We start from the raw sequence: 15,631 nt of genomic DNA, 5'->3' as shown, positions 1-15,631 counted from the left end.
TAATTTAGATTCACATACATCTCTCACCCCCTCACCATCCAGTAATGTAACTGCTGTATGTTAATCCAAATTCACTTTAGCATTAAAGACATCTAGCTGAAACGTTAGTCATTGCATTTGTTAAGTTTCTTTTAGTATTTCTAAACTTAGCAACTGTAGCTTCCCAATACCTTCCTGTGAGACAGATTAGCTCTATGGTCTTTTAGTATTACAAAATAGCGTGATAATCCATACTAGTAACTTTCCTTGATTACTATAAAAGGTTCAGTTAGACACCAGCTTGGTGCACCATATGATTCGAGCATATGTAACACATTGCTACAAATTGAGACAACTTAATATTTCACTCTGGAACAGCGACATTTTTCACTGAGATCTGAACAGTGGAGCTCTTATATTAATGTGAGTGGGCTTGATTAGCCCCAAGTAAAAAAATTGAAACCAAGGCATGGCAGATGTATGCATACCGAATGCTGTTGTTCAACAGACATGCTGTGTTTGAGACTTGGAAGTAACACAGACATCCCACCCCCACAACGCAGCTGACCCAGAGGGAGGAAGCAGGACTTCTACTTGTCAGGGAGATCAGCTGAAACAATAACATCTGCCCCAGCGTACAACAGAATGCAAAAAGAATGCATTGCCAAAGGATTTACTTCAAGATCTTTTGGGATAATGAATTAACTAAACTATAGGATGAAAAGCAACAATAGCATGATAAGCATGTACAGATCAAAAGTTTTGCATCACCCTATGGAATTAACTCATTTTGCTTCGAATGAAACCTGCTGAATAATGTTATGTTAAATAAAATATCGAAATTATATATATATATATATATATATATATATATATATATATATATATATATATATATATATATATGTATATATATATATATAGATATATATATATATATAGATATATATATTTTTTATGTCTCAGTCCTAAAATTCTTGGTGATGCAAAACCTTTGGCCACAGCTGTAGTCGACTCCACCATATGCTTTCTGACCCATGCTGAAAAGCAGACAGACTATTCAGGTCAGAGTTAATGTATCTGCATGAAGTTTTGTGTGTCTATCAGCCCCTTTCTGGAGCATAAAATCCAAAGCTATTCAAATAATAAATAACAGAGGCCTTCCACAGGAAGTTTACAGAAAGTTTGGTTTTGGTGCTGTTGTAATGGTCTTTGCAGAATAATGATGCAACAGCTGTATGCAGAAGCTATTTTAGGATGGAATGGGACAGCATAACGTGGAGGTTTATAACCTTTAAATAAACTGGTTCAACAGCAATAGGTGTGTAACAGGAACAAAAAAAAACATTTTAATGAGCTTTCATCTCTTTGAAAACAAAGTCTCTGTTGTATAGTTAAACATATGTTTTGCAAAAGGGTGTGTTGAATAGATATAATATGATGATTTCATGTATGTATAGCTTTGGATATTTAAGATTACAGTTCCTTCTACCTTCAATATTGTGAGCTCAGTATTGGTTCAGTCCAGCGCAGGTACAGTTGCCAACTCAGGTTGAAGGAAGTGGCATCGTGGTGGAAATGGAACTCAAGTAATGAAACCAGGATGTGTTTGAACTGAACCACCACACATGAATTGCATCTAATTGAATTGCGATGCAGGTTTCATCCAGGGCTGTAGTACCCTTCGTAACCCAGGTTCACAAGTACATTCTAGACCATACATCCAGACACCTTTGTATGTACTGTTTATTAGGATTGTCTGACAACACACAAGTAGGTTAGGAATGCACGTAATACAAAGTCAATTTCCCTGCAATAATCTTCAAAACACAATTTCCTGTACCTCAAGAAATACAAGAAGGACCATGAAAGGAGAGAAAGAGAAATGGTACAACAAAATTAAATAGACATGCCATCAATCAATAAACAAAGATGTAAAAAAAACAAAACAATTAATTAAAGAAAAAATCGAAAAACACTTTTTTAAAAACACACAAGTTTACATTTAGTCATTGTTCTTTTTCTATGGAAACCTAGGTCAGTATTAATTCATCAAAAAATTAGCTATTCCAAGTTGCAGCTCCAAATTATATAAGGTTGTTCTTCTCAACCCTAATCCAGGATTTTTGTTGAAGGGAATTCTGTCTGAAAATGTATTCCCAGTACATTAAGATTCACAGACCGCCTATGAGATTTTAAATCGTTAGTAAATAGATTCCTTTATAAAAAAATAAAAAAAATCTTTCATATAACAAAACTTTCTTATGATGATAAGATGCCTTGAGGCTAAATATCATTGCAGTGCTTAATATGGGCTAGACTGACAAAGCTATTTACTTTGACAAGGTCCATCAGAAATGCTGATTCCCTGGCAAAGTTTTAGGCCTATTTGTTCTCTCAAGCCTTTGGAGTGTGATTACATTTGATGTTTGTTTTTTTTTCATTTTACTTGTATTATTTTATTGTTTGGTCATGTTTGATAGGTCTTGAAGTGTTTTGAGAGGGCTTGCCATGAACTGAACTGGCACTGTATCTAAAAGCAATAGGAATCTTCAGACCGCTCACAGTGCTCTAAATTAAACGTCTGAGCTGCTTGTTTCAGATTTGGTAACTTTATTGGGTGCGTTTATTAGTACATGTAAAAATCATGCTTGTGACATTTTGGGTTAAACTTTGAGATAATCATTAAACCTCCAATGCTGCATTTTCACAGTGGCACAAAACACCTCCTGACAGATGGCATCCTTTAAAATCACTTTTATAGGAACGGATTGAAAGAAAACTGGGACTGGTTCAGGGTGGAGAACTGTTGCTAAGGGAAGTGTCTGTGAAGGAGATCCATGCAGTCACAGCCAGTCCAGGAGAGAGCTCTGTGTACTGTGCCCCCTGGCTGCGGCCTGCTCTGTCAGGTCACAGTAGCGAAGCAGAGCCGTCACCAGGTCCCCCACCGTCCAGCCCCCCTCCACCGCCCTCCTCGCCAGGCCAGAAAACTGACAGGAAACAAAATAATAATAGATTAACTAAACGGCAGCAGTGTGGAGTAGTGGTTAGGGCTCTGGACTCTGACCCTTGACTCTTAACTGCACATAAATATTAATAATAATATTTATGTGCACAGTTAAACTTGTATGTCTAAAAAAGAGTTTGTTTACTAAAAGGGCCCTTCTGGTTAGGTTAAAGAGCCATTTATACTATGTATCTGCTGTGCATACTGTACTAAGTATCTACGGTATTGCAAAAAACATCATACTCTTATGTGTGGTATGCATGAAACATTCTCAGACTAACAGTGTTGTACTTGAAGGAAATCTGCACACCACAATGATAAGGTTGCCAGTGATAATGTTGCTACTAAGAGTATGTACAGCATGTGACTACGTACCTGTGTTCTTAGATCCTCTGCTGGGGTCCTACACTGGAACACAGGTATGTTTAACTGAGAGGCTACTGCCCATTGGAGCACTCCCTGCAGCTGCTGTGTGGTAATGTCACAGTGAGCATCCAGCTGTGCCACCACTGGCCTGAGGCCTGGCTTCCTGGATGCAGAGAAGGCTCCTTCGGGGTCAGTGTGCTGGTATGCCTTTAAGGCCCCTCCATTTGGGAATCCACTTTCTTCTCCTGAGTTCACATGTGTGAACCTGAAGGTTGTGGGTTTTTTTGTGCCAGTGGCAGGCTTTAAAATAGGTCTATTAAAAAAATCACTACAGTATTTGCCAGCTTCATCCAATGAAGCTTTCAGCACAGCTTTAGCTAAATCCTCGGCATATGACCCATGCCAATTCATCATTTCAAAGTCAATCACTTTTGGCTGGTGTGACTGTGTACAACCTCCATTGACTGTCCTTCCAGTGTGCTGGGAAATGGTAACTGCAGATGCGCCCTCTCTTTCATATAGGTTCCTATGGAGTTGGTGGTGTTCTTGTTCCACCACTGAAGGAATGGTACAGGCCAAGATCTTCCTACTCAGCTTCTCTGCTATTTCCTCTACCATGGTTGGTCCGAATGGGCACTGATCTTTTACATTGTCAAAAGGGGTTTCCTTGAGTTGTTTGACAGCTTCCTGCAGGACATCTTTAATCAATAACCCTGCAAATTGGGTCAGGTCTGCATTTTGGAAAGCACCAAAGTTAATATTGGTCTCCCAAGTGTATGGCACACAGCATTTGCCTGGTGCAGGTGGGTTAGTTGATACATTCTCCACTGATGAGTCTGGCATTTCTTTATCGCCCCCTTCAAAAACAACCGACTGCTGGCTGAACATCACATGTCGGTCTGGATGAGGGACAGTTCTGGACAGCTGTTCCCCTGTCTCTGCCTGTCCTGATACCCGACACTGACCAGCCTTTGTGGGCGTCACAAGCATCTGAAACGAAGCCTGAATCAGTTCTTCAGCAAGCCTTTCTGCCATGTGGCTGAGATTCGCTTCACAATGTGGCTGGATCCCATTAGTTGTTGTTGCTGCTGCCTTGGCTTTGCGGGGGACTTTGGTTTCCAGCAACATTTCTCTTTGAATTGCCAAAACCTCCCCTCTTATTTCTTGACTCATCCTCTCTGCGTAGACAGACACAGGGCTGAGTGGGCTGTGAGTCATTCTTATGGGAGCCACACTCTGCATCTGAGACTGCTCCTGGATGTTTTCTAGATTACCTTTTGTTGAAGTGCTGTCCACACAGCTCTCCCCAGTCTCCACATTCGGGTCTTTTAAAAAATTTTCATTTGCGCTCCAGCCCATTATAGATAAAGCTAACTGGTTAGCATAGACTGAAATCTGTTGAAATCCTTGATTCTCACTTGAATGCCTCCGAGACCTTCCATCCTCCTTGGCCTGGCCAATACTTTGCTCTGCTTCCCTTTCTCTTTCTGAATACTCCAGAGACAGTGACCTCATGAGTTTGGCCATGAACTCTGCCTTATCCCCAGTGTCTTGCTCTTTCCTAGGAGAACTAGTAGAGTCTTCCTTGGGGGTTGGCGGAGGGGGAGATGGGAGGAACTCCTTGGCGAGGCCACCTTTCAGTTTCCTGGAGAAGCTGCTCCGGCTCTTACCTTTCTCTGGCACGAGGGGGGTGGGCGGAGGAGCATCAGGATAGTCCAGCGAACTCTTGCTGGAGAATACAGATTTTGCTGGAGCTGAAAAACAGGATGGCTCTTGGTGTTGTCTTGTTGTGATGGAGCCCCCTGTCCCGTACTCTCTTAAAAATGAATTGAAAAACCTGTACTGATTTTCCACCTCACTTATGGGGGGATCACAGACCACTGGGCTGGGAAACTGATAATGCTGATCTCTCCCGCAACAGTTCTTGGTGCAGCAAGGCATTGGTGTGTCTGGTGATCTGACTGAGTTTATATATCCAGCTTCTTCAGAGAACCTCCCACTGGTACACGATTCATGGTCCATTGTACTTCCATCCATTTCCAAAAGAGCCCTCGAGGTCAATGTCATTATTGTGTCTCTTAATTCCTCCATGCATATAGAGTCCAGTTCCTGTATCAGTTTTGATGCAAATTCCTCCGCAACCGACTGAATGCCGCTAATCTTCCTCTCTTCTGATAAGGTGCTAATGGTGCACTGGGAGGAAGAGCCTTGGCTCACAGTTAGCCCCTTATTAATCTCTTCATGTGCTTCCTGAATAATAATAGAGGAAAGCTTAGTAGCCAAACCCAGGAAGCCATTATCATCAGTGCTGGGAGTAGTGCCTGCATCTAATTCCATTGGAGACACATGCAAATCACCTTCTTTGTGCATGACACCTGTTCCACCAATGGATGTAGACTGGCAGTCAGGTAGGGGTTGGCTCAAGTCGAATGCAGCATTCCTGCTCGCAGTTGGTTCCAATTGCCTTTTAATGACACTCATAATATCACTCGTCATGTAGTCTGCATAGCTGGAAATCAAACTGTGCCCAGGTTCTGCGGACTGCTGGGGAATGTCATCAGTCTCCACTCCCTGCTCCTCAGAAGCCATGCCTAGAGCCTGGCTCAATCCTTGGGTATATGCATTGAGTGCGTTGAGAACAGATGTTCTGTTGTAGGTGGGAGTCTCACCTGGCTGTGTGGTAAAATACACAGCTCCTGAATTCTGAAAAGGGAAAAGGAAATACAATTACAGCCCTGGAACTAAATAGTCACCTGCTATTAGCACAAACTTTCTATTTTTCTGTTTGACGTTGGAGTATATTTTTAAAGTCCAATCTTTGATTAATTACTACTTTGTTGAAAGAGAAAAAAACACCTGGTATTTTACTGAATTAGAAGCATAAGTAATATGCCAATTATTTTTTCAAAAGGTAAAAAAAAAGTTACTAAATCTTTACAAAGGTCTTTGGAACAAGCCTGTGTTTTTGTTTTGTTTTTTGTACAAGGTCATTCCTTCCAGTAACTTGGAAGATACACAGAGACATTGTGGTCAGATTTTTTGGACTCTGTTGCAGCATTCACTTTGATATTTAGGGCTGTGGGTTTTAAACTTAATTTTTTTTTAATGTAAACTTTGAATTAAATTATTTTTTCCAATTGAAAGTGACACTGTGAGTTGCAGGAAACAACACATTCTAGTTCCCTCTTGTTATCCGCTGCAAGATCATTGTTTCAAATTTGCATTTGCTTTTTGGAAAAAGGTCTGTGTTTAAAGAATGTGGCCCCAGGGGGTCTTTAAGCTGCTTGCACAGAACTTATTTGAAGGCCTGTCCTCAGACTAAAGATCATACAGGACAAAGGCCTGTTGCACAGCCCTTTGATAAAGCCTCAATGCATCTAAAACATGAAAGTGTGCTTCTCACAATGTAAACATTGAAACAAAAAGTGACAGAAACTGCAATATTGTACCCTTGCCAACTCCTTAAGAACTGTGAAGATTGATTAGGTGCCATTTATTTTGACAGACAAATGAACGATTGCAGCATTACAGGCAGCACCTTAAATCTTATTATTCACGAGTGTGATGTACCTAATCAATACTATACTAATGAACAATAATATATACTCTACATTTACTACTACTACAACTACTACTACTACTACTACTGATACTAATATTATTATTCCAAGGTGCTTATAAACTCAGTAGGATACATTAGTGTTGTGGGGGGGAAAATGATTGGAAAGATGTGTAAATGCTGCATTCTCTTGACAAATGCAGCCTACGATAATCACTTAAACAATATAGCTTATAAGTGTCAGCTGCAGGGCCCTCTGTGACCCATGCCAATGGTCTCCTTAGTAAAGTTCCCCATAGTGACAGCCTAGCAAAGTGTAATACAGCATAGGTAAGCATTGTACAGACCAGCAAAGTACTGTAGTCCTCCACCATGGTAAATGTTTAGTATACCCAGGGGAAAAGCATGGCAACCACTACCTTTACTGTGGTAAACCTTTAGGAGGGTCCTAGCATGCTGTGGCCTAGAGTTCACTGGCCAGATTCTCTGCTCTGTGGTGAATGGTGTTTGCACAACCGCATTAATATTCTATAACCTCCCAGTATATAGGCTGCAATAAAGGGGTCTGTCTGTTTTTCAGCACTAATTGTTGTATTTGTTTAATAAAAATGAGTCCCCAGGCATCAGGGTGAATCAAATCCAGCCTCAGTTTCAGGGCCATATCCTGCAGGTACACTATCATGTAATGAAGTGTCTGCGAACACTGGGATATTGCAGTGGCTAGTGTAATTGACTGCCCTGCTCTTATCTGAATGTGCTTGCTTGCCAGAGCAGTCCAGTCCTTTGCGTGACTGTGGGGTGGTTCTGAAAGTGCAGGGTCAGGTCACTTCCTCCAGACGTAAACACTGAGCAGAGACATTCAGCTGATGTAGTTAAACATGTGTGTATAAATCCTGTATACTACCAATCTAATCAGAATTGTTTTAGATACATTTGAAACCATTTATTTCAAGTTTTTTGTAAAGATGGAAACAGTCAGTTTGCTTGTCTGTATGACCTTTCTAAGCCCTGTGATACAGACAATATCCATTTCATATTTACTTTTACTGTTTTGAGGAAATTCCTGCTACAGATTCATTTTCTGGCAGGAGTGATGCCTGGACAAGTCTGATCTTGTTTTAATTAAGTTTTCTTAAGTTTAGCAGAGTACACGAATAACAGTGTTATTCTATTGTGACCTTTTTCCAGGATGCAGGACTTTTGGAATGATTGTTTGAACTTGAAATATATTACTACTGTGTGTATTGGACAAAATACAGCAGAGCTATTAGGATTTCATTATTTTATGGTTTTCCAGACCAAGTTTCATGATGATTGGATAAGCGGTTCTCCAGATTTATGCAAAAAGTAAGTGTGGCATACAGAGGGACATCTGTACACCCCCGTATATCTACAGAATCGGATATTATCAGTAACTTGCAAATTAATATCCTATATCCTCTCCCAGAGGGGGATAATAAATACTTTAAATTAATCACATACATGAGACACATATCTTTCACAGGACTAAAAGCAGAGACTGAGCAGCAGTGTGGAGTAGTGGTTAGGGCTCTGGACTCTTGACCGGAGGGTTGTGGGTTCAATCCCCAGTGGGGGACACTGCTGCTGTACCCTTGAGCAAGGTACTTTACCTAGATTGCTCCAGTAAAAACCCAACTGTATAAATGGGTAATTGTATGGAAAAATAATGTGATATATGTGAAATAATGTATAATGTGATATGTTGTAACAATTGTAAGTCGCCCTGGATAAGGGTGTCTGCTAAGAAATAAATAATAATAATAATAATAATAATAATAAAAGGCTTAAAAGATCACAGTTGCTAAGAATTGTTTTAAAGGCAACTTTAGCTCAAATCCTATTGGCAGTGCCCTAATATAAAATAAGAATAAGTATAAATGCGTTAGGGGAAGAAAAAAAAAAGACAATGACTAGTGTACAATGACTAGAAATGCAAATAGCAAACCAGCAATATGTACTGTATATTAGGCCTGGAACCCTGGATCCCCCTTGTGGTGATCCTGTATTAATGCAGCACAATTCTACAGGTAATGAACGCTGCATTCTCACCTGTCGACCTCCTGGAGCCCTCTGATCTTCATCTGAGGAGCTGGTTAGATGACACAGCTTCAGTCTACTGCTCAGCCACTCACTTTCAAGAGACATCTGCCAGGTATTAAAAGGACGCTGTTACTTCTTAAAAATAATTATGTAAATTAATGTTTTTTAATTTTGTTATTTTGTGTATATTTAAACAGAATCACTTAACTGAGATAAATTAACTTACTTTTAAAGTGAAAATAAAAAATATGATTTATCTTCCATCACTGCTCAATAGTGGAAAATTATAAATACTAAAATAAACTAAAATGAAATGATACATGTTTTGACTAGAAGTCTTTCTCAGATGTTAGTCATGGAATTTGAGTATTTTATAATTATAAAATCCTGTTTAAAAGAATCCCTTTTGTGACATATTTTCTTTGCATTTGTATCCGTGCAACTCGTATTAAAAAACAATACGTTTTTTTGTATTTACTTTAATTAAACCGCTTTGTTGTTTACAGCTTTTATTACAACATTTTCAAAGTCTATTGAATTATTTATTTCTTAGCAGACGCCCTTATCCAGGGCGACTTACAATTGTTACAAGATATCACATTATTTTTCACATACAATTACATTATTTTTTTTACACATTATTTTTTACATCCAATTACCCATTTATACAGTTGGGTTTTTACTGAAGCAATCTAGGTAAAGTACCTTGCTCAAAGGTACAGCAGCAGTATATATTAAAATATATATGCAATTCAAATATATATGTAGATGCACTTCACATCATAGCCACCCTTGCAAATTAAATGTTTGCCATATTTGCATAATTCATAATCCATTAACATCACTGTGTAATTCAATACTGATTGGGTAAAAAGGTACAACTATTTTTTTAAAATCGTCGAACAACACCTCTATGAATATCATACTTTTTATAGGTGAAATATAACTAATGATTCAAAATGCACACCTTGTTGGCAGTTCAGTTTGTTCACGTAGGTAGTTTTAGTTGGTATCTGTGACTGTACAGTATTTCTGTTTCTCTCTGTCACTCCTGCTCCAGATATCCTTCTTCTATATCTGTCAAACAACACAGTAAGTCACATTCTTAACTAGCTACCATTATCTGTTTGTCTGTCTGACTGTGAGAACTAAGGAAGTTGTGCCATATCTAGGTTTGACAGCTTTTCTTTGTCAACAACCAAGGTTGGCAAGCATCTTCAAGAGTCGTATTTCCTCTGCCTGAGCAGCTCAGAGCTAAGGAAGACTGTTAATAACTGTATGAGCTCCCCTTTCTCTTGTTTAACAGCACTGGCTGTTAGAGTATATAGACACTTAATCATTAAGAGTTTTCCCTGGGCAGAATCGAAAACCAGAGAGTGCTCTCTTTTCAAAGAATTAAGCCTTTCAACCTCAGCCATGAACCATTTTGAGTAAACTCTAATTGAAAGCACGTTTCTGCACCCTAAGGGGGGGTTACAGGAACATAGTCACGTGGCAGACAGGAAGGAAGGACGGCTAGTTTTTGAGAAGACGTTGCAGAGAATAGATTGTTTCAGACACGGCAGGCATTGCTTTTGAGAGTGTTTGAGTGGACAGTGTACAAATTGGCTTACGTCTTGAACACAGTTTTTAATATGGAGTTTGCTAAAGCTACACTCAACTTTTGTACTATATTAGTGGTTAATTTACATTGTTTTTTTTTGTATTGCCAAATGAATGAATAACTCTAACCTTGGTCTCAAATCTTAATTGCTGTATGGTACCAAAATAATTACAACAATGTTAACTGCATGCAGTAATGCCATGCTGACACTACATAAAGCGACAAAAATGAGTTCACAACTGCGTTGTTTTTTTGTTTTTTTTTTACTTTTTAAGGGGATACAAGTTTACCACAGTAAATTTGCAATACCATGCACACTATTGTATTGTACCATGCTTTTTAATGTGCTTTACCATACCTCTCTGGGCTTTACAATGCTTACCTATGTTTAATGATGCTTTCACTATGCTTTATTACACAGATATGTTTTTAAGGAAAGCAGCATCATAGTTCACATTTAATCCTGAGGTTATGTTGCAACATTGCTCTCACTCTTAACAAAGGCATATTTGGTGGGTACATAGTAACTTCATACAGTAGACTGTCGCTAATCCGAACCCTGGTAATCCAATTTGATCTAGATAATAAAATGCAGGCTGCTAGAAACCAGACCTCAATATCAGAATTCTACGAGAAGTAAGTAAAACATTTACATCTCGATTAGCTAGACTACTGGGATAATTACACACTCATGGTTATGCTTTGCATTTACAGTGGTTTTCCTTTTTTTTTTAATATACTTTATCATAGCTATCTGTGCTTTGCAGTGCTTATGATGCAGTGCTTTCACTGTGCTTTTATTACACTTTGCTATGCTTTTACTATGGGGAACTTTTAGAAGGGTGATTACAGTGTTACAGAAAATAAAAAAAACTTGACTAACATCCAAAAGCTTTTTCTTTTGTGTTTTACGGAATTAATTAAAGAGCAAGTAGCTCTGAATGTGAAATCCTTAGTTTTTTGCTAACTCTGTGACTGAGTTCACAAGCAGCTCTTCAATGCTATAGACATACTTAGGCTAGGTCAGCCTAAGTCTTTATATTAGTAAGCAGCAGAACCTTCTCGTACACAGCAGTGTATTGCATGCCAGCAAAACAAAAGGAAACTTGGCAGATCATTAGATGCCACTGGCTCTTCTATTAAGATACTGGCTGATTTGGCCTGTTGTACATATTACTGTGACAGGCAGCTAGAACTGAGGCTGAGGCATGGTTATCCACCTCATGTCGTCTGTCAGCAGGTTTGGTTCCACCCCCCTCTACCCAGATAATATCAACAGCATGCTCTGGTCTCCCCACACAACTTTCCTCAGTAAGGCCTGGTAGCTGTTTTCTGGTTTTCCCCACTTGATCGTATATATTTCATATTTAATAGGACAGCTTTGTAGCTTTGTTTTGCTCAGCCTGTTTCTAATTAAGTGATCTGGCCAGTGAGAGGCTGGAGCACCCTTTGTTCAAGCATTTGTGATTCACCTTTGATCGTACGGACCCAGCCGCAGTATTGATTCAACCTTTTTATAGCTTATCATCATAGGAATCAATTGAATTGAATAAGAACCACTGGCTTGTAACCATCATCAAAATGTAAGGGACAGTAAGAAATGAAGAAAATGTATTTTCACTTTAATGTAAGGGATTTTGGAATGTTTTCTCAAATCTTGACACTTTTGCCGAATGCAGTGTTCTGGGGGTTGATTGAATAGTGCCATAAGAGAGCGAGATAAAGTGGGTCAGTAAGAGGTGCTGTATTTTTTTTATTGTATTTTTTAAACTTGATTATTTACCCTTGTATAGGTTTCTCTGGGTCTGCAAATTTACATGTGTGCTTGCTACATTTTTTGGTGTCCCTGCATAAATAATTGTCTCCTCTTTAAAAATGTGTTAAGAATTTTAATGAGCAACTTCTACAGTGGAATTCTAAATAAAATTAATTTACGACAAATGCTGAGAGACAAATGTTTTACCCAATGAGTTTCCTAAATGACTACTGCCAAGACTGGTATACTATTACATGGAGTCACTGGCAAAAAACCTATTTTTGAGGGTAAGAAGAATAAATACCCAGTCAATCCGCACTGGTAGAAAGAGGAGCATATTTGAGGCACTTGTGGGACAGACCGCTCATTCAAATATTTAGCATATTTCTAAAGAAGAAACAATTCTCTATTCAGGGATACCGAGATATTTAGAGAGCAAGTAGCCCAAGCAAGGTTATCAGGCAACAAACTCCCCCACCCCCAGTTGTACTGCTTTCCTAGAAAAAAGGGGACCATTCTACTTGTGAGATGGCTTTTTAGTTGCTAGCTCTCACAGCCGTGGTGGGGTCTGTTACTGACATTTTTAAAACTACAATAAAGTGTATCATTTACAGTACTGGCATGTTTGGAATTCACTAGGGAGTTTTCAAAGGCTGGTTAAAAGTTGCACTACTTGTGATTTTGCCAGATATTTAAATAACATTTGTTATTTATTCTCCTGTATTGTCTGTAACTTGTCTGTGCCCAATTGCTCTATGCAGTACGGCACTTGTTATTATTAATAATGCATATTATTTTAATAACCATTTGTTTTGTTCTCAGATCAATTGTTGTATTAAAATGAGAACATATTTTAACCACATATAAAAAAAAAATCTTAAAATATAATATGCGAGTCAAAGAAATGCTGTCAAATAACTGGACTGAAATCGAACAAGAAGTGCCTTGAACTTTGTAATCTGACAAATTGAAACACCCAATTGTTAATCCACAATTTCACACACAATACAGGCGAGGCCAGCACAACAAATCTACAATGTGAAATTCAAATTTGCACTTACCTCTGAAAACGGAGAGGTTGATTTGTAAAGAAAAGCTTTTGAACAAATGGTCGCAGGGTCTAGCTGACTGAGAAGGAACTGAGCGCCGGTGCTCTAGTGGTTTTGTGTTGGCGGTGACTTCCTCTTCAGCACCCTCAGAATCTGCAGCACATGCAAGCTGATGAGGCTGCTGTTGTTGATAAGAGGGACCTCGTTCTGGTCCCCGACCGTGACTCCCTTCACCCAATTCAGTGAACTTTCTAACTGCAAACAGATTGAATGAGAAGCAATACTGATTTGATTCTAATCAATTCTGTAGAAATATTATTCCTTGTTTGCTTTGTGTAATCCTCTACAGTTAAAAGGTACTGTGGGTGCATGCATTCCATTGCAGAGACTGATCAAGCTCTCTCATTGAAGAATCTTCTCAGTTATGAGAGCATTGTTGACTGACTACTGTATTTCCCCTTTTACTGTGTGTAAACTAATGTGTATATTATTGTCATATATTTCTGTTTTTGTGTTCTGATTTTTATTTTATTTTGTCTGTATTTTTGTGTTTTTCTATGCACCTAATAATCAAAAAAGTTTGCATTTTTAAAAAGTTACAAATTACTTAAACAGCTAGTTACAGAAACATGCTTTGAAGATCCAGCTATCAAACCCACTTGTTCCCTCCTACGCAAATCCCTAAATATGTCACATAAAATGTAATCCATTATCACATTACAGTTACAAATTACTGAACAATGTAATCAGATTATAGTAATATAGTTATTATTTCTCTCCAACATTGATAGGGTGTCACCCAGTGGCGCTGGAACAGTTTTTAAAGCGTGGGTGCTGAAAGCCATTGAACAAAAGTGTAACCCCTGCATATGATGGAAGCCATGCAAAGCCAGGGGGTGCTGCCACACCACCAGCACCCCTAGTTCCAGCACCCCTGGTGTCACCTCTTCACAATAGTATTTGTTTTCTGCTTCGGAGTGTGCGGCAGGGATGTTCTGGGGATTCATGATCATGGATAGAAAGTAAATTCGCAAGATTAGCTCAAGGTAAGATTAAGGGTAAACTAGGTAAATGCTAAAGCAATTCACACCAAAGAAACAGTCCTTCTGAAATCCACAGAAGCTATCAGATACTTCTAGCCCAATGGCCAGTGAGAGATGCAGTGGTGAGACACACAGCCAGTCTAGTCTCTCTATAGGAGGCTGTGAACGCGTAGGTTGTGAAGGTGTAAGTGTTTTTGTCATGCAGTTTATAAATGCATTTCTACTTATTATAGTGACTTGGTAAGAATGGAAGAGTGAAACAGGAGTTCTTCAAAAGCAGCAATCACTGTTATTTTGCATAAAAGCACAGGAGAAGCAGGTCATCAATACTTCTCAACACGACAGGTTACACTGGCTACTTCTCCAACTCTCCACACCTGCTAGCACGCTTATACCCCACAGCCCTTACACTATTGCCACATTGTAGGTTAACCCCGACCAATCAGTGGCTGCTATCAGCTGTCGGTGCTGGTGCAAGGAGGTTGCACCAATAGTCCAGTATAAGGGAACAGTATCTGCAGCAGGGTAAGCACTCTAGCGTGCAGGAAGCACGGTTGCAAAGCCGTGCAGCTTAGCTCTGCAAAGCGCCACAGTTCAGTGCAAACACAGTTCAAGCAGACACACACACACACACACACAATGACACAAGGTACCAGCGCCAGCCCTTTGTTACAATATGGGTTTTTTTCTGTTTATTTGTCATAAAAAGTAGCTCGTCCCAAGCTAGTTGGATGTTATAATAAATGTTAATAAAACGTTTTTAATTGTTAATTATATTACTAAAAAATATTCTACACAGCTGAAGAAGGGCATTTGATTGAGACGTCTTCATCATTTAAACCTTTCGTGTTCATCCAAAAAAAAAAACCTTTTCATTGATATATGTGTGTGTGTGTGTGTGTGTGTGTCTGTAGGGAGAGAGAGAGTGCGAGCAAGAGCAATAGAAGAACAAAAATACATTCTTATTTTATCATATAAATGCCACCTAGTAAAAAACAAAAAAACACTATAAACTAAATGGGCCATATTTACAAATTGTTTACTGCAGCTCAAGGTGTTTTTTTCTCCTTTCAGAATTAAAGACTGGAGTTAACGGCTCAATACCACCATGAGTGTTTATTGGGAGCTGGACCTTTAAAAAGTGTTCTGTGACGTATATGCATTGTGTCTCTTCCATAGGCTGTCCCCGGGTTTGAAAATTCTAAGAG

At 39.0% G+C, this 15,631-nt stretch overlaps 1 protein-coding gene across 1 annotated transcript; it reads right to left on the bottom strand.

Moving 5' to 3' along the window:
- Positions 1-1,707: 1,707 nt before the first annotated feature.
- On the bottom strand, positions 1,708-13,527 carry LOC117412043 (uncharacterized). Its single transcript, XM_058989102.1, has 5 exons — positions 13,393-13,527; positions 9,940-10,049; positions 8,982-9,077; positions 3,362-6,055; positions 1,708-2,969 (listed from the first exon to the last, which is right to left on the bottom strand). The coding sequence occupies exons 3-5, from the start codon at positions 9,075-9,077 to the stop codon at positions 2,826-2,828; spliced, it is 2,934 nt and encodes a 977-aa protein (XP_058845085.1). The 5' UTR covers positions 9,940-10,049; positions 13,393-13,527; the 3' UTR covers positions 1,708-2,825.
- Positions 13,528-15,631: the final 2,104 nt, after the last annotated feature.

The sequence above is a fragment of the Acipenser ruthenus genome, chromosome 16 (genome assembly GCF_902713425.1).
Source record: "Acipenser ruthenus chromosome 16, fAciRut3.2 maternal haplotype, whole genome shotgun sequence".
Taxonomy (NCBI): domain Eukaryota; kingdom Metazoa; phylum Chordata; class Actinopteri; order Acipenseriformes; family Acipenseridae; genus Acipenser; species Acipenser ruthenus.
Note: the sequence above shows the minus strand (reverse complement) of the source record. Positions and strands in the feature narration are given on the sequence as shown.

Excerpts from the sequence above, each read along its gene's own strand:
- LOC117412043 (XM_058989102.1), bottom strand. The coding sequence starts at position 9,077 with ATGTCTCTTGAAAGTGAGTGGCTGAGCAGTAGACTGAAGCTGTGTCAT. Across the intron at positions 6,056-8,981 it reads GGGCTCCAGGAGGTCGACAG|AATTCAGGAGCTGTGTATTT; the intron begins GTGAGAATGCAG and ends TTCCCTTTTCAG. Across the intron at positions 2,970-3,361 it reads CAGAGGATCTAAGAACACAG|TTTTCTGGCCTGGCGAGGAG; the intron begins GTACGTAGTCAC and ends GTTTCCTGTCAG.